Source organism: Hermetia illucens, chromosome 6 (genome assembly GCF_905115235.1).
Source record: "Hermetia illucens chromosome 6, iHerIll2.2.curated.20191125, whole genome shotgun sequence".
Classification (NCBI taxonomy): domain Eukaryota; kingdom Metazoa; phylum Arthropoda; class Insecta; order Diptera; family Stratiomyidae; genus Hermetia; species Hermetia illucens.
The window spans coordinates 65,456,399-65,482,311 of record NC_051854.1 but is presented as its reverse complement, the minus strand read 5'-3'; the positions used below and the strand labels follow the sequence as shown (position 1 = coordinate 65,482,311).

General features: G+C 40.6%; 2 protein-coding genes across 6 annotated transcripts in view; one reads left to right on the top strand and one right to left on the bottom strand.

Annotated features, from left to right (window-relative positions):
* LOC119660370 (NACHT and WD repeat domain-containing protein 2) overlaps positions 1-6,501 on the top strand; it is a 30,661-nt gene extending 24,160 nt beyond the window's left edge. The window contains exons 14-19 of the mRNA XM_038068886.1: positions 503-690; positions 750-1,282; positions 5,050-5,414; positions 5,477-5,676; positions 5,729-5,898; positions 5,956-6,501. Of these exons, the coding sequence (XP_037924814.1) occupies positions 503-690; positions 750-1,282; positions 5,050-5,414; positions 5,477-5,676; positions 5,729-5,898; positions 5,956-6,448 (1,949 nt within the window). The 3' untranslated portion in view covers positions 6,449-6,501. The remainder of the gene's footprint in view (positions 1-502; positions 691-749; positions 1,283-5,049; positions 5,415-5,476; positions 5,677-5,728; positions 5,899-5,955) is intronic.
* A 7,327-nt stretch (positions 6,502-13,828) lies between these two features.
* LOC119658580 (protein mini spindles) overlaps positions 13,829-25,913 on the bottom strand; it is a 51,637-nt gene continuing 39,552 nt past the window's right edge. For 4 of the 5 annotated variants that reach the window (XM_038066031.1, XM_038066032.1, XM_038066030.1 and 1 more), the window contains 8 exons: positions 25,173-25,362; positions 24,857-25,110; positions 24,466-24,796; positions 24,203-24,382; positions 24,044-24,121; positions 15,481-15,613; positions 15,213-15,415; positions 13,829-15,142 (listed from right to left, as the gene is read on the bottom strand). In XM_038066031.1, the coding sequence (XP_037921959.1) occupies positions 15,065-15,142; positions 15,213-15,415; positions 15,481-15,613; positions 24,044-24,121; positions 24,203-24,382; positions 24,466-24,796; positions 24,857-25,110; positions 25,173-25,362 (1,447 nt within the window). In that variant the 3' untranslated portion in view covers positions 13,829-15,064. The remainder of the gene's footprint in view (positions 15,143-15,212; positions 15,416-15,480; positions 15,614-24,043; positions 24,122-24,202; positions 24,383-24,465; positions 24,797-24,856; positions 25,111-25,172; positions 25,363-25,913) is intronic. The other variant, XM_038066033.1, reaches the window with a different exon arrangement.

The window sequence follows — 25,913 nt, the reverse complement described above, 5'->3', positions numbered from 1 at the left end:
TTTCGTGATGATGACTGTCCCGATAGTCTGTTCAAATAACTTTTGATTTCTTCCCTGTTGCTTCAGCTTCAATGGCTTCAAACATAAGCCCCTTTAATTGTTACCTTTCTATTTGTAATTTTAGGGTAATAACGAACTAAAAATGACAGCCCAAAACAAACAAACAAAAAATAGCCTCTAGAAGCACTTTTAAAATATTTTATACATATTATTAGACCGCCAAAGAAATTGATGATGTCTATATATAAAATGAGTCGACTTTCTTCTGTAAAGATACGTTTAAACCTGAATTTCATTCTATAAAGGAAGGAAAGCTATTAAATATATGTTGACGAAGAGTCGATCTACAAATCTGATAATTAAATCTGCTCCGTTTATCACTTGCTTATAAAACACAGAGATTTAACATTTAACAAGAGACTGTTTCCCTTTTCTAGTTATGTAGACTACTAGTTAAACTGGCTGTCATATCCTTTCGCAATACTTTATTAAATATTTATAGATATGGAATTCTCGAAGCCTTCTCAATACCATATTGTCTACTGGTCTGGCCAAATAAATGAAACCCAACTCAGATTCGATACTATACGAGACACAATACAAGCTGATCCTGTCCAGTTCCACAGTGCAATGGCTCTAAATAAAAAGTGGGATACCCTCTATTGTTGCACTAATGAAAATAATTTCCAGGTAAGTTCAAGCTAAACTAAATTACAAACTTAATACAGGAGCAAAAATACAATTTCTAGGTAAGCGTCTACAAATATCACGAAAACTTAGAAGAAGGAACTATCGCATGGATCCATGACTCCGATCTGCCGCAATATGAAAACGATGAAAAAGAAGTTCTCCTTCAATTGAAACTGGATCAAAATGATCGGATGCTGCTAGGAACAGCTGGAAAGGGATTCGTTATTTGGGACTTCGCTGATACCAACTCAATCGGTGATGAAGCTATATACCTTTCCCTTCCACATGGAGTGAGGAACATAACGACAAAAATGATGCAATCCAATTCTGTGATGGTCAGCTCTCGCCTGAACTTTGCTGTCGCAGGTGTACGAAAAAATCTTTATGTTTGGTGCTTGAAAACCAAGCAATTGACCAAAGTTCTTGACGCCCACTTTGGAAGAATTATTCAGTTGGAGGCACTTACGATTGGTAACTGGAACAGTGTAATTACATCATCGATAGACCGGTCGGTTAAGGTGTGGAATATCAATAACATTTTTGAGAAAGTCCATGTTATTGATCGACACGAATTGCAAATTGATAATATCAGGTAAGATTATAGATCATACATATTCTTCCTATATTAGTGAAAATTGTAACATATTTTCTGAGAGCACCTCCAGTAGTTTAAGTTCTTGAGCAGTAGTCCCTTACACCATTACGAAGAATGCTTAACTTTGAAAATTTGCTCCGGTCCCTCCCACCCACTCGACAATATCAAGGTTGCTACAGATGCCCTCGGGCTTAATCATAGCATGCTACGCCACTGATCCAACATAATATGTTCGTCTCCATTACCGCGATGAGGCGTTCATTATCTTTGGTAGCCGGCTAACACTCAAAACTGTAGAGAGGAAACAGAGTGAACGACATGGGAGTCACTTTTAGATTTAAACACCCCTTGATGCTTCGACCACAAAAACCGACAATTATGGCGTGCCACTTCATACGTGAAACGATTTCATGGCGCAGCTCACCATTGGCTGAGAACATTGTTGTCAAAGGCTCCGTGTATTTGCTGAGACTGATTTGGGTTCAGTTCCAGCTTTCTCTCGTAGCTAATATTTTTATTGGTATCTTTGACTTCTTGACTATCAAGGACCCCACCATGAAATTTCAACATTTTTTTATCATTCATTTTATCTACTGACTATTGTTTCACGGGTCCTCATTCTCATTGATCGACCCTTAACCACTTCTTTACCATATTATACATGAACCATAATCTTTAATAATAATCTGAATAGAATCTTCACTTCCACGCCAACGTCCCAAATTGCCTTCAATTTGCAATCAGCTTTAAAGTAACTTGTAATAAGGGTGTCAAAGCCTGAGAGATGATGTACGGAAGACAATCTCTCCATGTGGAAATACATTTTACAAAGCATGCCCTCAGCGCTATGGTAAAACCGAGGCGGGCCACTCAACCTCAATACGATGCAAGTTGTCAAGTATAGGGGACGGAGGGAGGGCAAAGTGGAAGACCGGCGGCGTGTTGCAAGACTACGACACGGTATTCTTTACGGACGGATCAAAGATGGCCTATGGAGTCGGCGCGGGGGTTTTCTCGAATACACACGGTGTGTCCAAGTCGTATGGTCTCCCAGGTTTCACCAGTGTATTCCAGGCGGAAGTACTGGCGATATTGGAAGTCTGTTGATGGCTGGAGCGTGATTCGAGCCCCAAGCTTAACATAGCCATTCTGACCGACAGCCAAGCGGCCATCAAGGCCTTGTACTCAACGACGACATCTTCCCGGTTGGTGGGGCAGTGCAGAGACACGCTCAACCATCTGGGCCGCACGCTCAAGATAACTCTCCTCTGGGTTCCCGGGCATAGGAACATAGAAGGGAATGAGCGGGCTGACGGATTGGCCAGGCAAGGCTCTGCTCTTGGCAGTCCCTCGGGGAACACAGTCGGTGTTCCGCTGGCGGCGAGTCTACTCGCACTACCTAGCAGCCGCGGGCCTGAGATGGCGAAGGCTTACAAGCTGTGCCAAATCAAGGAGAATTTGGCCCGCTTATAACATAGCCCGATCACGAGAGCTCCTGTGCCAGACGCGTGCAAATGCATTCAAGATTACGGCGGTCTGCACGGGGCACTGGCCCATAGGGGACCATGCCGCTAGGCTCGGCTTACCCTACAACTCGCATTGCCGAAGCTGCGGAGAAGGAAGGGAAACCCTCATGCACTTTCTCTGCGATTGCCCGGCTCTGGCTCGAGTCAGGCTGCGGACACTGGGTAAACCATTTTTTGGGGACCTCAGTGAGATTTCTGGTTGCAGGGTCGGAGAGCTGCTTTCCTTTGTGAATGCTACGGGCTGGCTCTGAAGATCCGATCCAGCTGGACTCCGCTTCCCTGTTCCTATAACAACAGTCACGGTCTTAGGAGTTTGTGGCATCAAAACGGCGCACCAAAGCGCTAATTGGGCTCCTCGGAGCGGCCACTGATACCTACCTACCTACCATAGGGGACGGTGGACACTTTTATTTGTATTAAAACTAGAGTCAATGATTCCCCAAAGCCAACTTTTTACAGGTCACTTAACCTCCCTTGTCTACACCAATTAGTGTTTATGCTGTAGTATTTATGAGCTCATGAAACCTGGTCGCCATTTCCATACGCCTTGCTTTTAGTAGTTCCACAGGAATTCCGTCCACCGTTTCTAAACGTTTTTAATACATTGTTGACTACTTCGAGCGTAGGTGATGAGACAGGTGCTTGTACGGCCCTACTTCTTCGATGTACAAATACACTAACTGTTAACTGGAGAAATTGCATGGGAAACTGGTTAAGTTGAATGCAAACCTTGCCCCAATTGCCTCCTTTGACGGACCACTCCTAGCGCCTACGATCTATAATATATCGTTTGTCAGCAAACTAGGTGGTGGAGATTCATCGGGTCAGGGGGCATCAAACTCTCAGGCGAAGCGGACTTTATCCTGATACAAGAGGAGATGCTCCAGCAATAAGAGCAACGACAGTTAGGGCAAATAACATCTGTAAGATAGAATTTCGCTGACAAACTCGTCCTCCTAGCGTTTTAATCTTCTCTCCTTCTGTCCTTTCACATTGTCAATCGAATTCTAATTATCCTGATGCATAAGTTTTCCTCAGCTATATTTTCCGGTACTATGGTGCTACCTCGGAAGGTCGCGGTTCAAATCTCACTGGCGGCAGTGGGATGTGTATCGTGATTTGATGTCGGATATCAGTCGACTCAGCTGCGAATGAGTACCTGAATCAAATCAGGGTAATAATCTCGGGTGTGCGCAATATTGTCCACATTGCTTCCTACAGTGCAACATAGTGCTGCAGTCTACCGTTGCGGTCTTGAATGAAATGCTCTAATACACTTCAAGGCCCTGATCCAATTGAATTATTGCGCCAACAATTATTATTATTAGTGCAATCTCATGACCCCTCCCAGCCCCTTCGAAAAGGGAGAAAAAGGTGTAGGAACTCCCCCACGTTCCGACGCTGGCTTCTCTAAAAATTTTCTTTCATCTATGAATCTGGCAATCTGAAGGAAAACATATTTTGGAACACCACCACAGCTGGGACAGTTACGTAACCCTCCGTGCACTCTTTATGTCCAGACCTTAACATTGGTCCAATCACCCTCACCCTTTTCCATTTTTTTTCAACGCAGTTGTCACCTCCTTTTCGACGCTTATCGTGGTTGCGAGCGCTAGTGACAAGTGGGACTCGCCCTTGGATGCTGGAACTTCTTACTGATATTTAAGTCACCTGTGGTCTAGTGTTGTAACTAAATACCAGCCTTATTCTCATACTATTTGCGTGTCCTTGCTAATCGTACATAGTCTTCCGACAAATCCTATTTCAGCTTACAAAAATTATTCCGCTCGAAACGCCTCACCATACAGTCAAAACCCCTCCAAACACGAGAAGGATCTTGCCAGTCATCATATATATCATATATTCCTCGGAGCCTTGCGAGCTTAGCAAGAAAAATTGCTAACTTTTAGCTGCGTTCGAAAGAAGAATCCACTGGGTTACTTGATCCCTTTAGGTGCAGGATGAAGGAAGAGGAAAACGAAAACGTGGTAGACCCTGTCTGAAATGAAGCGATGGCGTAAGCCAAGGTGCAGGACAGCTTTTAGAGATATCGAATTGGTAGACCTCGCCGCAAAATTGGAATGTGTGGAGTTCATTACAAAGGCGTGGCCAGACAGGGTATCGGTAGTTGCGCGACAATATTTATATTAGTCTCAAGAACTGACACCATGTAGCACTCATGCAACTGGAAAGTACTTATTGTCAATTCTATAATTGATTTTATTCCCTTCTTTTCAGTTTATCTGCTGTCGACTTAGCAGTTACAGTAACACGAGGTTGCGTCGGTGTTTGGGAAACTCGATCGGGACGATTATTAACAAAACTGGCTGATAGCCCTCTGGGTGCAATTGTCACACAGGCCGAGATCACACCCGATGGAAAATATATAATTTCATCGGAAACAGGAAAGATTCTCATCTGGAATCGTGTCTCCGAGCAGGTTTTATTCCGAGATGATCAACCAGGCATTCAGCAAATAACATTTTTGGAAGATGGAGCAAAAGTTATGACCGTATCATGCCCCAACCTAAATTCAAACAACGCTGGTGGAAATGAGGAGAATAATAAATTAATTGCAATAACGACCGTTCGAACAGTACCGGGTAAGATTAACCAATGAACACTCCAGGACATATAATTGGTAATAACCTCATGCTCATTGCAGAAGGAGCCGTCCAATTTCGGTTTGAATTTCCAGTCCGCATGGTACCAGGAATACCATTTCGAAACTCTGTTATATCTGCGGATGAAGCTCATATAATCGTGTGTACTGTAGATAAGAACAACAAGGACTGCATAAGTGTGTACAATGCCTCCAACGGTAATCATGTAACAAAGATCCTGCTTAAGGGCTGCTATATCAAAGTATTATATTCAGTTTGTTGAAATTAGGAAGTGCTATTTAGTGTCATTTCAGGAAATCGTATCACTCGTTCCTATGCCTCATAAGCCTCACCAAGTGGCCGTTATAAGCAGCGAAAAGGGAAGTATTATAGACATACGCACCAAGAAGCATGTACGGTCGGTAATGAAATGGGGTGGAAGCATTACAAGAGATGGGAAGTCTGGTTTATATGCTCCTTCTAGGTACCGACAGCTTCATCTCTCTATGGTCTCGCAAATATAAAATTATTCACATTTCAGGGGAGGTTTGGAGCTTTTGGAACTCCGCAAAGGGACTACTGTCAAAACCTATATTCCGAAAGTTGCTGAAGGAGTATTTTCGGTAATTTGCCTGTTCACGGAAAACGACGAGTATGTTTGTTACTACCATAGCGGCAAAAAGACACTTCGGATCTTTCGAACAGTTGATACAACGATGATTGCAAATTATCGTCTACAGGCTGAGCTAACCGCCATCAAAAGTAGCAAAGATGGTCGATCCTTAGTCTTGGGAACTGTTGACGGATGTATGTCCGTACTTGCGATTGCTGATCCTATGAAAGATGATATGACACAATATCTAGAAGGTTTGCCCTCCAGGGATGAAGAATGGAAAAAGAAATTAGCAAGGATGAAGGCACGAGTTAGCTTCAAAGCAGCGATACGTGTCACAGCACTTTCTACAAGATTTGACAATAAAAAAAGTGCACAGCCGCTGGATGAGAATGAAACAATAGTTGAGAAAACTGAATAATAAATTTAAAACTATATATATATTATTTATCATGGTTAAATAAAAGTTTTTTCTTGCTTGTTGAAGAACAGGTTTTTCACTTTTCAAAGGCCAACCCACTGTTGTAAAGGTAATTTGCAATGGCAGAAAAAAATCGTCTTTAATAATAATATAACCCAACTACTACTCCGGCCGGTTTCAAGCTCGGTTGTGAGCTTCAGTCTGAATGGCTGTACGTCACCGCAGCGTCTCAGGGGGTAGGTGAGGAAAGTGCAGGAACTTTGCAGTCTTGCAGATTACTTACTGAGGAAGCTGAGGAATCCCCACACCCAGCAGCTAGGGATAAAGTGCACCACCAAAAAATGAGAAGAAGAAGAAATTCGAGGTCCGATACGGATAACCGACGGGAGTCATCTGACTTGGTGAATGGGTCGGGCTTCTGTAATGGACAGCACAACCTCGAAACCGCTAGTCGTGGGGCGGTTCGTCGTCTAGGTGCCATGACGACCAGAAGCATTGCTCCGCTTGCTGCAGCTGTTTCGCCACAATCTGTGACGACCATTTCAGCAGGTTCGCGTAGACAGCGGATGAAGTGGACTGAAGAAATGAACCTCTTCATCATCCGCTCCTACTACGAAATAACATCTTACCGCCTCTTTTGCACCAGAAATTCGTGCAACGTTTCACGCAATTCGCGCACGTGACTGTGCAGCAAGTCGCAGATCAATACCACTTTATTACTCGCAGCGACAAAATTCCGGCCATCATCAGGGAGCGTGTTCGACTTAAGGTCATAGAGGAAACTGGTGACGTGAGTCGTTGGCAGCGACATCAACAACACTACACCGCACTGCAGGCAACAGTTTCAGTACTCGCCGAAGCACTCTTCTCCACCGTCCAGCTGAGGTTTCCGCTGAGATTCGGGACGAATTCCAAAGAGCGTGTATAGAATTCTCGGATACGGATCCCTTGCATAAACCAGGTATGTATCTCCAGCAACTCCGGGAATTCTATCTCAAATCAATGATGAGATTGCATCTCGACTGTATGCTGATATGTCGCTGCTGCAACTACAATCACTTGTGTATTGTATTTGTATTGCAGTTACGGCTATCAGATTGCACGGTCAGAAAATTCGCTTTCGTGTTATTGGTTTCAGTGACCAAAGAGATCCACCATGGAAAATTCGTCTGGAACGCCGGCCGGACTCACTAAGGCAGAACATGGCTAGACTGATTCCAGCAGACGGGTGAGAAATAAAGTGCAGAGGGTTTACCGGAACTACGCCATCCCCAGTGAAGCACCGGTAGTTGAAATTCTGGACACACTAAAGCGGAAAATTTCTGTCATATTCAGTCGGTTACGACGATGTGGCAAAAGTCATTCCAGACGTGTCCAGAATGCAACATACGCGAGGAACCAGCGGAGCCTTTTCAGATCTCTCAACAAATCCCAACAGAGCATCTAGACAGTGCAGTTTTCGCTGACGGAAGCGAAAGAGTATTGAGAGTATTGGGGTGGACTTTGGGGGTAACCCGCCGAGCACGCTGAGCATACTGAGTGGATCACCGCCGAAGGCACCCACCATGCCAATACGCCTGGCATGAATTTTGCGGATGTTACCGAAGAGGAAATTCGACGAGCCATAAACAGCTCGAAGAGGCCTAGGTCTGGATCGGGTGCAGGATTCCTGGTATAAGAAATTTACCAGCGTACACAGCATAAACCAGGTCATGAGTCGGTCGGGGGAATTTGCTCACTGCGGGGATTACCTACGTTATCCCTCAGAAGGACACGGTGCAGGACCCCGCAGACACAAGACCGATTACTTGCTTACCAACCCTCTACAAATTTTGGTCCCTTTTGGTTTTGTATGGCACTGAACCCCCTTTCTTGGCTACTGAATGATGCTAGAGGACATAGTTTTACAATTAAATATAGCCTGATGTACTTAAATGACATCGAACTGTATGCTGATACTGACGACCATCTTAGAAGTCTGTTGCAAATAGTAGAAATGTTCAACCGTGATATTCGGATGGAGTTTGGATTAGCCAAGTGTCGAATCCAAGCCATCCGCAAAGGTCATCACGAGCCGCATGCCGGACATAGCATTGGTGACCTCCACATCGAAGCTATGACCGAGACAGACTTCTACGAGTACCTAGGAATTCTGAAGGATGCTCTGCTGTCCGAATTCCTGCGATGTCTAAAGCTGGTACTGAAATCGGGGGGAAGAATAAAATGAGCGCATTGAATGTATTCGCTATCTCTTCACTGGTTTACGCATTCGGAATATTGCCGTGGACGAAGATCGATCTGGAAAACATTCAGCGGCGAATACGGACAATTATGTCCAAATTCCGAACGCATCATCTAAAGTCTGCCGTGGAACGGATGAACCTGACTCGTGACATCGGAGGTAGGGGCGTGGTTGACGTGACGGTACAATATCATCGCCAAGTCGACTCGCTGCGCGTTTATTTATACAGCAAAGAGCAAGCGAGTCCCTTGTATGCCGCTGCCTGTGAGACAGACTGTGGACTGACTCCACTTAACCTGAAGGATTGATCTTTCACTCCTCCGAGTGGGGTGAAGTCGGACCAAGAGCGGATCGATAAATGGAAGTCGAAAGCAATGCACGATAAACACATGAATTGTCTTTGGCAGCCATTTGTCAATTTGTATTTGTCGAACAGATGGCTGTGTGCTGGGAAGCTCTTTGCTGAAGCGAGGGGGTTCATGTTTGCCATTCAGGACGGCGTGGTCGCCACCCGAGCTTATAAAAAGCTCATCATGAAAGAACGGGTGGAGAACGACTACTGCAAAATGTGTGGTTCGGTGTTAGAGACGTTGCACCATCTCATTTCTGGCTGCACTGTTATGGCACCGGTGTAATACACCACCAGGAATAATGCTGTATAGAAGGTTATCCATCAAAATCTTGCATACAAGCATGGGCTAATCATGGAAACATGTCCGGTTTACCGATATGAGCCACAGGCAGTACTTGATAGTTCTGCTTACAGCATGTATTGGGACCGGCAAGTTCTGACTGATCGCCATACTCTACATAACAAGCCTGACGTACTGTTAATTGACAAGGCGGGTCGCTCCGCGTATATAGTTGGCGTTGCTGTCCCCATAATAGCAACATCGAACGGAAATACATGGAGAAGAAAGTAAACTATGAACCATTGGCTCGAAAAATCAAAGACATTTGGCGTCTCAAGCGAGTGGTTGTAGTTCCCATAATATTGTCAGCTGCAGATATTGTATTTAAATCAAGATTGGGGGGACACTTGACGGTTTAGCCTACTAGAATTTATATTGATACAAGGGCAACTTTCCAGCAAGACAACACGCCATGTCATAAGTCGCGGGTTGTATAGCAAGCGTTCGAGGATGAGCCCATACCAACCATTTACTGGCCAGCACAAAGCCCGGGACTAAAAACAATTGTACTGAAATGAATCACTGTGCAAGAATTTTGGGCGGTCATCAAGCAAAAATGGAAGCAGACCTCAAAGGATGTATGTGAAAAACTTGTGACCTCTATGCAACGACGTCCTACTGAAACTTACATTTTCATATATTTCTGCGATTTTTTAAAATATATTATTATAAATATTTTTTTCTTTCAGGTCCGTTGACAGCTTGAGGCAGCTTTTTACCTTTACTTTTTTGAAGAATATCCCCAAGTGAATTATATATCGCCCACCCCTAAAGCAATTTTATTTTCCCAAAAGAAGGTTGAATATCAATAAACAAATGTGCAAATGTTCAACAAAATCAATAAATATTTGCAATATGTATTTATTCTGTTTTGTCTTTAGGCGCACGTACCAGGGTGTGCTAATTAGCGTGCTACCCCTGGAGAATGAAATTTTCGGGTGAATTTCACAAATATAATAATATGTTATTATTAACTTTATTAGAGCAGATATCGGAATGGGCTGTATTTTGAAGCCTAGATTTGGTACGGATGCACCATTGTGATTTTTTCAGATTTTTCGGTTGGATAGGTTCTGAGAACGAGACCTGTTTCACTTTTCGGATCACACATTTTGAGCCTTCACTTCCCTATGTTTCACCCACTATCAGAAGTAGGACCAGTTTCGAAAAGTACTAACTGAGCTCTATCATTTGATGCCCTACATGACCATATTCTGTGAAAAAATCTCTCCTCAAACCTAAAACAAATTGATACCACTCGTTGCACGTGTATCGGCCGTTTTAGTGTAAATATCGTTGACAGAAGGGCAGACAGACATTGAATAGATGTTAATAAGGTTTTATATCACACAAACTTTAAAAACGGATATTTCGGAAATTAATACATTTGAAAATACTCGTATGTAGTAAGAATATGAAAGTCATATTCAATTTTAAACATGAGTAGTGTGCGGCAGGTCAAAGTCGCATTTTGAGCCTCTTCTTCTATTGTGCCTTTCTCTTCAAAACGCCTGTATAAATAGAAAAGAACACTTAGGAAACTAGTTTTACCGTTTATGATTCGGATTATGTACTGAAAAGTCACTACTGTCAATACTGTAATAAATTTTTAAACGCGTTTTTCTCAAAACGACGTATTTTTTGGGTTAGTGTGGAGGATTAAAAAAACCATTTGATCATTCGCTTTGCAATTTTAATATGCTATTGTACACATTCAAAGCAACAGAATGAATCCGGAGACTGAGATAGGTGCTACATATTTTGATTCACATCAGTTTTTTGATTGTAGTTCATTTTATAGAGAATTTCAGGCTGACATCTTTTATTTTCTTTTTAGACGCCTTAGTGACTCGAAATCACCCAAGCCGTCAATTTTTGACTTGTTATTTATTTACGTGGCTGGGAGTCATCCTATCTATCTTCGAAGGTGATATGTGGTTCTCCAGCAGCCAAGCCATTCATTTACCAAGACCGTTAGTGGGTGGTGACAAACACACTCTGTGACCTTACTATTAACAAAATGCTACAGATCTAGACTGGGAAGTGGACGAAAAACACCTATCCCAATCTAGGACGTCATGCGAACCATGTCCATTGGATAGTTTACAGCCGAGGTTTGCAACATTGCCTACTGCGATGACCAACCAATAAAGACCACTACTCAAAAAGTAGGGACAAGCGGAAGCACATCTGAGATTATTATATCAGACGTCAGAAAAGAGAGAGGTCTTAGTAGCGCAGATGCTAAGTGGTATTGCGTTATTTGAATAAAGCCTGAACCCAGAAGAGGCTTTTAAGAAGACTCAGGACATACTTAAGCCATCACTATTGGAGCCAAGAAATCTGGGAGCAGCGGCGATTAGCCGACATGAGGGTAATGCTTCCAAAAAAAAGCTACATTTGAAGGAAAGGAGGGTGGAGGCAATCCCGCGTAGTTTAGGCGGTCAAGAACTCAATAAAGTCATCATTGACGCATATGCAGCCAGCTGTCGATTGTCACATCGAAAATGAATTGAGCTAATTACATTTGTATCAGAAAACGAAACTTTCTTCCGATTTTCAAGCATTTTCGACGCATCCCCCTGATTGACCACAAAAACAACGTCGAAACTTGATTTCATTAGAAACGAATAAGTGTTCTTGCGGTAACCCTATGGAGATTATTTGAGAAAGTCTTGTGTGCAAAATGTACCCAAACAATAAACAGTACGAGTCAGTTGAGGAGCACAAAGCTACCATATTCACCCAAATTTGTTATAAAATCTAGTTGGCTCCCCGAAAGATTTTATTAACTGCGGATTAAGTATGTCAAATTGGCTACTAGTTGTCGTTAGTTGTTTTTTTTATCGTTTCGTATTAAAAAATTCGATTTATTAAAGTGGATGTAAACCTTTGTCACACCCGAAAAATCAACTTTTGGGGCATAAGTTTCATATTTTCAGTTCAAATCATATGAAAATACGTGTACTGAGATTTTTCGAAATGCTTTAAAATACAAAAATACTCTCGTTCTTCAAAACAAATGCGAAAATTTAAAACTCGTCGATTTTAGGTAAACGTAAACGTAAAGGCCGTTTACTTTTAATTCAGGGGCATATGTATAGGAGCGTGTTCGCATCAATTCAAAATCTTGAATTGAGATGCGCTCAAAATCAATTCCCACTTTTGAAAGATGAATACATACATATATATGGGTGTTTCATAAGTGGCAGTTGTTTATATGTACGTACTGTGCGAGTGGCGAAGACACATCTGTCTGTGTGTTGTCTGGGTCAGGCACAGAAATGTTTCTGTTTGATGACTGGGTGCTCTGAGGTGGCGACGAGGAAGACGAGGCAGCAACCTTATCGGCCCTATCAAAACCAAGTGACCGAGGAGAACGTTCACGTAGTGGCAGCGGGATATGCTGTACTCACTATGGGTTACTGGCCGTGATGCAGTAGGCAAATGCTCCTAATTAGGGCAATCAGACCCAAGTCTGCACGGGGACTCATTTGATGGAGCAGTCACGAAATCTTGCCAGGGGCATACTGGTACCTTGGAAACCGGGATAGCCCCTGAATTCACATGCCTCAGGAGAAATCCTGTCTCTTATTCAGTTCGGTTATGTCGGTTGGCCCGCTAGTGGGAGTTTCATGAGGGTTGTGATTACGTTTAAGCGAACAGATCCCTTGCGGCCTCAAATTTAGTGTTGGCTTCCAACACGGGCGCCGTACTCCTTAGTTCGGTAGAGATTTAGGTAGGTCTTGCATCCACCAGTATGAATAAATTAATCCATGCACTCAGTATATAGACTGGTACCGTTTTGCTTTTCTCAGCGGGGCTCTGACTGTGGTCACAATCAAAAAGACGGTGGGGTTAAGTCAACTCGACAGATACTCATTTAAAGCACCGGGACGGATATCGCACGTACACGCATTGGTTCAACTTAACTCGAAATTGCCCACTTACCGATTTTGGTATAATTACTTGCAAACACGTTGTGAATAATGAAGTGGTAATTTGTAAATTGCAAGAATATTTTGCACAACCAGCTCCTCCAAAAGACCGAAACGCGATCAGTATTACAATCATAATAATGAAGGGTTGATTATGATTACGGTTATACAATTCGTACTCAATCACATAAGGGACATAGAAAACTACCCTGGAAATTCGATTTTTCTTCACGCTTGCGATACAGGCATATTGTAGTAGGCCGTTCAGTAGCCCCAGCAAGAAACGGTAGTGTACTGATCATACACAATAAATGGACAATGCGTTAATACCTGAATGAAGAATTATCCAAAAAGTGGGTCTGAGGCTGCAAGAGCAGAAGCATATAAACGAGCAATAAAAAAGTTGAGTGCTGAGTGTATTTAAAAAAGAACTCTCTCTTGAATGCATAGCTTTTAAAAAATTGATTCGATGAATTTCACTTTCCTACCAGAAATTAAACTCAAAACATTGTTTATTTACTGTTTATTTTTTATCTCTAAAATTGTATTAATCTATAAATCAAAACGAGTTTCAATCTTCTAAAATACAAAATATATGACTACCCTTTTACCTGCATTTATTGTTACTTGGTATTATATATACGAGTTATTTGTCATAAATCTAGTTTACATACAGTACGCGTAGTAACCTTGCAGAGTTCTTGTCGAAACATTTTATTCTTAGAAATCTTCCTTTCTCAGTACGCAATACTAACTGAAATACTAACCTAGAAACTACTTTAAGAGTATTCACTTTTGTTTAGTTATTCGAAAAATCATGTAAATAACAGTGGATTAATACTTAAATGTATTGAAAGTTCTGTTACAAGCCACTATCGGCCACTTGAAATCTTCCCGTTGTCAAGTTCATAGTCAAAGAAGGAACTGTGTGATGGATTCAAATACGTATATTGAATGAAATATGAAGTCAATTGAAGATTCGAAATTTAAACTTTACACCCTAGAATAATACTAGCGGATGATTTTCTCGCATGTGAGTTTTGTACTGCTTTGCATTGACTAACTAAGCAATAGAACAAAATACAAACCCAAAGATAGAAGCTTATGAAATCATAGTATAGCTAACTGCTGCAGTTTAGCGTCGAAATGAAATGCCCCAAACGAAATTAAAATAAAACTCCTTAGCGTATACTTTTAAATAAACTTTATGATATCTTGTATAAAAAATGGTTATATAAAAGTGTATGCAGACTAATAATAATTTCAAGGTAAACATCCTTATGCACGTGAACGTATAACATTTAATTTATATGAAGTTTTTTTCTAACAATTAATAAATAATTAACTGAACCTTGGAGAAGACAAACTACCGTCAGAAATAAATTCAATACGAAAATCTAAATAAATGATCAGGTGACATGTTTGATCTTCACAACTGAGCCACTCTACATCACACATAAACGCGCTAGCGGACCTCATTGCAAGGTGAGAAGTGCAACTCCCCTTTGTTTCCATAAATTAAAACAAAAATGTAATAAAATGAGCTCCAATCGATTTCGTCTTAAACTCTTTCTTTCTCTCTGATTTTGCTTGATTATATACGATCATACCTCGAGACACAGACAGTTAAAGTTGAAATTGGGGAGCGACTGTCGCAAACTGAATAAATAGAAACGATTGTGCCTGCAATAGTCAAATTCCCCATCTTCCCGCTTCCTTTAAAGCGAAATAAGTGCAAGTGAAATTAGGACTGCCTCTGCTGTTTTATTTGCGCTAACTTTTGTTGCAGATGTTCCAAGCGATTAGGTGAAAGTTCAGCTTTCTGTGAATAAAATGAGAAGAAAATATTGATTACGACATATCAAACCAACTCAGCCTTAAATCGTGCTCACATCTTTTCGAATCATTGACATCTTCTGTGGCAATTGATTCAAGTTCAGATTTTCGTCAGTGATTTTATTATCTGTCATATTTCTTATATCATTGTTACGCGATGGACTCAGATTTCCACGCAAGTTGTTAAGTTTCTCCAACCAGTAATCAGCGTCCTGTTTGTTAGCAGATTTTGTTGTTGTCGATGAAACCAGATTCGAATCTGAAAATTCCGTATTGAGATGGTTGAGGATTTTATTCAAATGAAAGGATTAAAGTTGATATTACCACATTTATTGTCGCCACCGGCTTCTTGATAACGTTGCCGTTCAATTTCCGCTAGTCCATCTTCAATATATTTTTGAAAACTTGGGCTTGCACCTTTTAAGAACGGTGACACTTCCACTTCGGGATTTTTCGTCTAGAAAGGGTGAGATTTGTTATTGATGCGTTTCGAGAATAAATCGGAAAAAACTACAGGAAATAAAACTAGCAACTACGTGAATGATCAACATATTAAAATTCAATGTACGAGCATGTAATGAACTTGATACAACAAGGTCCCTCAGAATGGATGATTAACTCCTCATCGGAATAGGACTAAATCATGAAAATTCGATACTATCAGAACCACGTTTGGTCACCTAGCCTCTAAATACTGCTACATAGAAACTTTACATTTCAGGCTCCGCAATACCTGATGTAGGTATAATGAAAAGCTGAGAAAATTCACGAAAATTGGGAAAAAGCTATCTTCTTTAACACTCCGTTTGGCGCATGGGTCCAACCAGACATTTTGCAATTTTAATTGTATTTTTAACATACTTGGGATTGAGCTAGAAATTTGACAGTCCCTGACTTTTCTTAGAATTTTACCCACTTACAATTAATAAAAAAAATTATAGGGATATGTACCATACAAGGATTGTTACGAGGGCATTTTTTTTATATATAGTTCCGCTGGGCGCATGTGGTTTGGCTAGGCCGCAATATATTTTGTATGGAAATGTATTAAGTAAGAACTTCACTGCTAATTAAGATATAATTAACTTAAATTAAGGACATCTCTAGGCTTTTTCCGCTGAAGAAGGCAGCACGAGGTTGCCGAATCAATTAAAGAAACATCATTGACATAAAAGAAAATTATAATTTGTTTATTGGGACATAATTAAGGATATTATTTTCACGCCAGCACAAGCTGAAAAGGATGCCACCAAGAAGCACATTCCATTACAAGCATTATCCATTTTTGTGGAAGCTTATATGATGAAATTGTTCACGTTGCCAACAAGAATGTCTATCCATGCTATTCACTTCTAAAAAAGGCAAAACAGGGATGCTATCCGCGAGAAGAGTCAATAATAGTTAACGGAACGCGTGCTGAAATTAACCTGCAAGATCTTCTAAATCGCATATGTACGCGGTTGTGTGAATATTATTTAGATGGAGTCTTTGAAACTTTTAATGTAAGCGTAAATATCCAATTTAGATCTGTTATCAAAATGGGAGTGTAATGGCTCGCAGCAACAAACATTTAAACAAAAATTTCGAGTAGTACGGATAGTGACGCAAACATCTTTCAGAGTTAATTTGCGAGCACTACGGCTCATATCCAATGTTGATGACCAAAAGATCATTTCGCAAAACCCAGTACCATTTTCTACAAGATATTGTCGGCCGATACGAATTCGGTTCATCCAAGAAAATAAAGATGTCACAAATGAAGAAAGCGGCTATATAGAAGATTAAATAAGAAATTTGAGGAAAACTGAAATATGGAAATTTTCTAGCGATATGCTTCAAATAAAGCACAGATTGGCGTTTACGATGATCGACGTAAAAGTTTGGAATACTGCAACAGACACCGCATCAGCGATGCGCTTCTATACATATATGCGGGGAAACGTCAAAATATTTTAATAAATTAAACATAAAATTCAACATCAACAACGGTCTACGACAAGGGGATGCCCTATCATGCGTTCTTTTTAACCTGGCCGTGGAGAAAGTGATTCCCGATGCCGATGTAAATGCGAGAGGCAGCATCCTCTTCAAGTCCACCCAACTACTAGCCTACGCTGACGATATCGACATCATGGGAAGAACAACCCGAGATGTACAGTCTACCTTCATCCAGATCGAACAGGCGGCGCGAGATCTTGGGCTGCACATCAATGAAGGCAAGACAAAGTATATGGTGGCAACGTCAGCACCGAAAACCAACCAACTAACAACATCAAACCGCACTGGTCAAACTGGAAGAATAAAGATAGGAGAATACAACTTTGAGACCGTTGACAATTTCTCCTATCTAGGGTGGAAAATCACAACCGATAACAGCTACGATGATGAAATCCGCGCACGGTTGTTGTCAGCCAACAGAGTCTATTTCAGCTTACAAAAACTATTCCGCTCGAAACGTCTCACCATAGGGTCAAAGTTCTTACCGTACAAGACAATGATCTTGCCAATCCTCATGTATTCCTCAGAGACTTGAGTTCTTAGCAAGAATCGCGAACTCTTGATCGCGTTCAAGAGAAGAATCCCGCACATGAGGATGGACGATTCCGTAGCCTACATAATGACGAATTCTATGAGCGATACCATAACCATCAGGTTGTGGATAAAATCCGGTTCAATAGGTTATGGTGTACCTTAATCCGTATGGATGAGGATGATCCAGTCCGGAAAGTCTATAAGGACAATATCTATGGTAGAAAAAGAAGACGAGGCAGACCTTGCCTGAGATGGTGCGATGGGGTAGATCAGGTCATCAGAGAGCTTTTAGGGATATCGAATTGGTGAACCTTCGCGCAAAACCGAGATGTCTGGAGTTCAATAATGTAATGTTTGCAAGGTTACGGTGGGCGGGTCACTTAATCCGTATGGATGAGAATAATCCAGCCTGGAAAGTCTATAAGGGCAATATCTATGGTAGAAATAGAAGACGAGGCAGACCCTGACTGAGATGGAGCGGGATGTCTGGAGATCCTTATTAAGGCAGGCCTAGACCGATACCGGTTGTTGCGCCGATGATGCTTATATTTGCGTCAGATCCGCAAACCAGGAGGTATAAAATTAATAATAAATAAATTCGGTTTAGAAAAACAATACATATTAAAATAAAGTGCAAAAATGAATGCAAGCTTTTACTTTATAAATTTTCCTTTTCATTATTTTTTTTATTATTTCTTCCTAAGTAGGTAGCTGAATATATGCGAAAACCGCTGCGAATACAAAACAACCAAAAATATACATCCAAGTACTATATAAGTGCATCTGAATATGCCTCCAAAAACGCAATATCTTCATACATTTGTATGCAAATACACAGAGGTCTGGCCAGATCACATGCGCCCAACGGAGGGTTAAAAAAAATCATGTTGGGATACAAGAAGATTATCACCGCCTAATTTCCACATCTAACTATAATACGCCGCGTCTCATTTGCATTTGAGATACCCTAACAAATTGGCTTCGTGGCGGGTGAACTAAAAACAATTTACGAAGATTGGTATAACTACTGGCACCGCAACTAAAGAGTTTATAATTCATTAAGCACATTTTCGAATTGAAAGGATTTGATTAGAGGAGAATTACATAAAAATAACTATTAATCATTGTCGACCTACGTGCTTAACTACACATATTCGGACGAATACCGAACTTGAAAAGTTACTCTAGATGTATATTGGAAACATACATAGAAAAGCTACAATAGCTGTGACGAATTAACGCCAATGATAACCTACTGTGCGACAATCGGGGCGGACAGTGCCAAGCGCAGTCATCAGATAATTACACAAAGTTCAAGAACTAGTTTGTGTGTATATTCTTGGGACCATGAGAACCTTCCGAATGATATCCTTGGAAATCATTCTGACTCCTCTTCATTTTCACATCCAGATGTAGGTAAAGAGCGAAATCTTCAGAATTTCTGGGTGTTTCATCAAGACGTAGAGCTGTCTGAATTGAAAGAAGGTTCCAAAAACTTGAAGAGCTTGGCAGTGAAGGGAGCAGACCCCTTCTGTGGAATCGGAAAGGAGGTTCATGCCCGTGACTGTAAGAGAAAATAGAACGGTTGATGGGGCTATACTGGACGACCTTACTAGGAATGAAACAGAGTGCTCATGGGAAATATCAGCCAACGCGCTCGGAGGATTGTTTAAATATCATCAAGAAGAGACTTCGAATCATAGTAAGAATACTCATGGGTTAACGCAAGCTAAATTACCACCTGAGCAAGCCGGAGATATCTGCGAACATGTTTACAGATTCTGCGGGGAGAATGTCAAAACCCCCATACATATTCTGGGACAATGTGCCGTACTTGAATAGGATAATACACACGGAAGAATAAGTAGACAACGTCCTAAAAATCTTGTCGGTAATAGGGTTGATCGATATACAATACATAATATGTACAATATTACCATCAAAGGTTCAAAATAGTTCTCTTAGGACGCAGTGCAAATTCCTATGATATTGTTATTAAATGTTCAATTGCGACTGGTCAAAACAATCGTAATGTTAGTTGTTCTCAAAGGTTTATGGCATCACAAACATATTCCTGACGGAATCCTATAAAAACCTACTATCGGAGACAGAAATTATGCTCATTATTCGATAGAGAAAGGTAATTATTCAATACAATTCAATTGAATATAATTGACAATATAATACGACAGTACAATCCGCAGTAAAATATAACAAAGCTGCTGTAAAGCGAGAATTCCACTAATTCCTATATAGCTGGCCACTCCTAATCATAGGTCATATAGCAGGCCCATCAGAAAACATCTCAGCGCGATGCAAGAATGTCTACTAGAGTCGACTCTATAGGGCGAATCCTTGTCCTGTTGAAAAATAAGTAAGGCTCTGGGGCTTTAAAATTGTTACCATCACTGAAAAAACGGAGAAACTTACGAAATACCCCCATGAACAGATCATCAATATTTGAGCTCTACAAGAAATTCCAGAATGTGATGGCAAAAGTTATGACATGGACCATGAACGTTGGAAAAACGACTGTAACCTACTCTACTTTGATAGCCCATGCAATCAATATGGTTCAGGAATTTCTACTTTGGACTGTTTCTGTAACGCCAACTTTGAAGTCGGATGACTTTATGATTAGCAGACGAAGATTACCATCGTTTCAGTTGACCGCACGATTAATTTTTTTATTGTATAGGCGATGTTCCCTACGCCGGATACTTGCTTGTTTGGTGACTATATTATGATGACCACATGTCGATGAGAAAGTGGATTGCAGCCGATGTGACAGAACAAAGCCTTAGGGGCTTGAATAGTGCACTTTTCCCCGGCGAATAGATTCGCGACAATCGGCAATTGGGAAAATGGGAAAAAATTCCATTTCTAAATTGACTTGAACTGGGGCTTTAGAAAATTCTTCGACTACGTTAATAGGGACGAGAGAATTCACCATCTGATTGACAATCATTTCAATACGGGACAAAAAAATTCAGTCTAGTAAAATCCTCAACATACTGTCCGATTTGGCGGCTAGCCCATACCATGGTGACTTGGGAAACCTTCCGGCAAGCGCATTCAAGGCATTGTTAAAGTTACCGGAATCAAAGTCAGGTTTGTTAAGATGTGTGGTCTTATCGACGCGACACAATGATCAGATTGCTTATGGAGAAATATTGTAAGAGTTGTAAAAGTTCTTCACATTCTTTGATTTAGATAAGTTTGTCCGTACTCCACATTCCGCCAACATTCAGTGCCAGAGAAGCTCATTTGTTGGGTATGTCAGACTGTTCCACGGCAACCGCACGTCCAACCTCCTCATCTTTAGTTTTTTTCGAAGTGCCCTTTCGTTCATCCATCGCTCAATACGCCAAAAATCTACTGCTTTCTTGTCCTTCAGCTGATTTCGAGTAGTCCGACCGCGTGAAATGATTACACAACACGATCAACTAATCCAACTATCGCGGCGAATCGACCGTACGACTGTACGTAGTTGTAAAACGAAGCTGTTGTGTTGCTAGGGTTCAAACTGAGGAGAGCCGCGATCGGATTCATTCGAGCTGATGATGACCCACTGGCTAAAATTTTTCTATACGTCCCACTCGATGGAAAAAAATAACCCAAAAGCTGTCCGAAGCAGCGATGGATTGAGAAAAAAAAGTTGCACCAAACACGTATTCATCAGGGGCCACTAATGATAAAACAGGCTCACTGGCTTCCTCTGGCCAAACTTCATTTTAAAGAAATTTATCTTGTGGTAAAACTGAATCTATCGAGCAATAATAAGGCATATTTTCTCTAAAAAGCTAGGAAATTAGCTACTGGCGGCAAAATATCACCAAATTCGTTTTTTCGTGGGTTCTGTGGCAAGTACCTAGCATATCCTCATTTCCTTTACAATCCCGCACACTCGCGCACAACGGTCTCTTGTTTTAACTAATCATGAAGGTAGTCGATATTTTAATGAGTGGTTTGGTTCCTTAGTGCCAACAATAAATCATCTCGTTACAAATTTTAGGCAACTGTAATGAATCTTCCTGGTGCCGCAGAGGGACGAAAATATCGAGTGAAGTAAAAGTTTCCGCGTTTCTCCCGCTAGCTGTTTTAATGAACCATATTTTACGAAGTGTATATCACAACAATAGCAAACGTTGATTGAACGATTATGTTTAAAAAAACTGTGCAATTAATGGACACAATACAATATCAAATGCAACAGCAAAACAATGGTTCCAACTACTCCTTTTTGGCGATATGGACATTAAAGATGTGCACGTCCTGGTGGGCCAATGGTCAAAAACGTCGATAATATCATGGAAATCTTTGCGGCGGACCAGTATGTGAGCGCTCATTCGATTTTGCAAGGACTAAGGAATAGTCATAAAACTGTTTATAAAGATTAGCATAAAATTGGTCTGAAGAAGCAGCTCGATGTACGGGCGCCACACAAACTGATGCAAAACGTAACAGCGGATGATAACTGGTAATGAAAAACGAATAACATACAAGAAAAGCCAGCATATATCATCATCTAATCGCGGTGAGCCGACCCAAACGATTACCAAGCCCGTACTAACGACCAAGAAAGTTTTGCTCTGTTTGGTGGGTGGGTGGCTTCCCATTTCTAGTTAAATTAGAAAGTAGTTCATAAACAAACATTAAATTCACTTAAACGTACTGTTTGCTGCGATGTATCGTTTGAAAGGATCATTGGCTCACTGTTCATAGCATATTTTTAAAAAAATTGTACTCTAATTATCGCTTAAATTAAAAGACCTAACACCCGTCAGAACTTTTACAAATACCTGGAATATTGTGGACTATTGATAGACTGCTGGGTATCAGTCTTAGAAACCAAGAATCGAATAGCTTCCACATAGTTTTGTATTGGTAAGGTAAGGGCTATTCGTCGAATCGATTTTCAAGAATAACAAATTGTACCACTTGGTCGATGCTACGTTTTTTTTGCTCATGAGTTTCTTGAATTTGTCACAAGGTAAAGAGCGCGAGTCTTATATTCTGACGCAAAATGACCAGTTTGACTAAAGACAGCGTTAGGACATTCAAGAAATGTTAATGTTTAAAAGGCTTATTATTATCGAGTAGCGCGGCTCATTCTTGCGACACCGCTCCACCTGACATCACCCTTAATACTCGAGCGATTATTGCAGCAGATTATTCAGATTTCTCGTCACATAGAGAACTCTTAAGAACAAACCTAAACAATCAGCTTCCGCATATTATCAAAAAAGGGGGCCTGCACACGATACGGTTTTTTTACTCCGCTTTAAGCATCCACAACCAGGTTCGGGGTGGGCGCGAGATCCGTCGTCACTTCGTGCAGCAACATATATTCATACCTATGCAATTAACTCTTCGTCAGATTGTGTGACGAATAAAACTGAAGGTACTTATGTACTTGCAAGTTGCCATATTAATAATAATAATCGTTGGCGCAGCAATGCCATGATCAGAGCCTTAAAGTGTGTTAGAGCACTTCATTCAAGACCGTAACGGTAAACTATAGAACATTGCAGGAGGCAATGTGGTGGCCCGAGATTATTACCCTGATTTGACTCAGGTACTCATTCACAGCTGAGTCGACAGGTATCCGTTAAATAGCTCTACTGACACCGAGGATTGAGAAAATATTGCAATTCGAACAGTTTTTCCTTTCTTTTCGAATTTTTTTTTCGCCGCATGTTAACAGATGAAGTTTAACAATCGATCAACTTAAATGCGACTATTCACACCCTACACCGCGCATCAAAAAGGACAATGTGGAGAAAAAAGAAATCAAGAAAGGAAATTGTTAATCAAAGAAGAAAAAACATTCAAAGCTTTCCAAACAAGAATCAAGAGAATAAAGAAATAACCCACCGACGAAGGCTAATTTACATTTGATTAACGTATCGGAATATATAATAATTGCTTCTACAAAACGTAAGAATGGAGACAATATCCTGTTTTACTATATATTAATTTCCCTTTCATGTCATGTTGCGACCCAATTAATCCTAGTTCTATGCGTGGGGTTAGATATAGGATACAAATGCACATATATCGAACCAATGTCTATGTGAATTGCAACTGAGTGTAATGCTCCTAAAACATACTAAAAAATGTCCACAATCAAATCAATTTTCAAACAGCCGCTCATCAAATCATGATGTCTATATTCAACAGTACATTCAAAAATCCCAATGTTGATTGGTGATCGGGCTCTTTGAACATTGAATAATTTGAATAGGGGAAAACAAGCAAATCAAATGAAACCTATTGGTAAATGAACGAAACTTAGAAATGAAAGGTAAAAACAAATTAAAACCAACTTCAATAAAAAATCAATAGACAAAACCTGGAATCGAGTTTGGTACTCGTCAATTAAGTGCTTAAGTATATTCACATATCTAAATTGACAATCGTCAGGAGGTACCTAACACACATTAAATAATTTACTTAGCAGGCTCATAATTGAGAATAAAAGTAATAACACATGAAACTTTGATTGCATTACCTTAAATTCATACAGTTTGGCCAGTCCCAGTTTACTTGTCTCTTTGTCCGATATGAGTTTGAAAATTTGCGACATAGCTTCCTGGGTTTGATTAGACATTTTCTTCGATTGCTCCTTGGCTGATAGTGACCTCTGTGGTGAAGCGCTTGTTTGTCCGCCATTGGCATCCTTCTGTAGGTTCTAAACAATAGAATGTAGTCAGAGGAGAATAAGTGAGAACACTTTCAGACCAGATAATGCAAACACAAAGTCTTAAAACCCACCTTGAGTATCCTAATCAAATATGCATGTAATTCAGAATGTTTTGGAATCTTATTCAAATGTTGCAATATCGAACTGCCCTTAATTTTCGCCATATTGTGAATAATTGTTTTTACTGTACGTAGGGGTGTATCAGATGGACGTTGCTGCCACCAGGCACTCGGTAAGGCTAACATAAACTCATGCACTTCATATAAGACGGCATCGTAGTCAAGTTCATTTGAACGTTCAGGCATTACTTTGACATTACGCCAAAGACACTTCATTAGTAAATCTGTAAATTTCGGTAGACCAGCTGCTGGACATGTTTCTTTAAGTAGACGTATAAGAGCACTGCAAAGAAAACTTATCAAACCCGATTCAAAATGAATTTTATTGCAAAAGAACACATACCAGTTCAAATTTGTAAAGTTTGTCTTATCTAAAATTTTCAAGCAGATTCCATTTACGACTTTTGTATATTGTCCATCATCGCCTGACGATAGTTTTTGATCAGCCATTAAGCCAAGCAGCACTGACATTATATTTTTGAGGGATGGAATGCTTAAGGATTTTCCGAGGGTTTTTGAATTGAAGAATGAAAATGTAATGGACAGCAAAGGTTGGTACATAATAAGCGATTCATTGATAGGTACTTGTGAGAGATTCTGAAAGGACCAAAAAAATTGATCAGCGGGATCATAATTTTTCACTTTTTCCTCCAACTTACCTTAAATTGTGCTATGACACTTTCAATAAACATTTCCTCATAATCACGTAAAACGGCTTGTTTCTCAGGGGAATCAATGATGTCGGACAGTTCATTAATGGCTGCTCGAGATGTAAGTGAATCTGCACTTCCGACCGCACGCACAATCTTCACTAAATTGGGATCCAGCTTCGGCAGTGTGTCAGCCAAACTAGATTAATTACGAAAATATGTAAGCAAAAAGAAAAAAGAACAACAAATCGTTTGGAACACCCATCGAAACTAGCAATCATTGGGAGTAAGTATTCGTAGTAGTTTCCGCTTTGATGACTTTTTCGCTTTCGTCAACTTATCAAAGATAGATCTCAACTTGGCCTGAATGTATCATATCACACCAATTGGAATCCATCCGCTCTGGCAGCTTGGAATATAATGTTGGATTCCATACACTAAAACTGCCCTTAATAAAGACATCAATAACAAACTATTAACAATATATTTTGATAAGAATGCCATGTTACGGTCGACCACTAGAAAAATCTCTATAACTGTTTTTCTCAGGGGCTTCTCTTTAGTACTCATATCAAATTATTTGGATGAAATTGCAGATGGATGGATGGATGACTGCTCGCGGTTTCAGCCTTGCGCTGGAAAAAACCAAAGTAGTCATCTTGATTAGAAGGAGAATCCCGACCCTGCGTCCCATACCGATCGTCGAGTTGACTATAATGTCAAACGCTGTGATTAAATACCTTGGTTTAA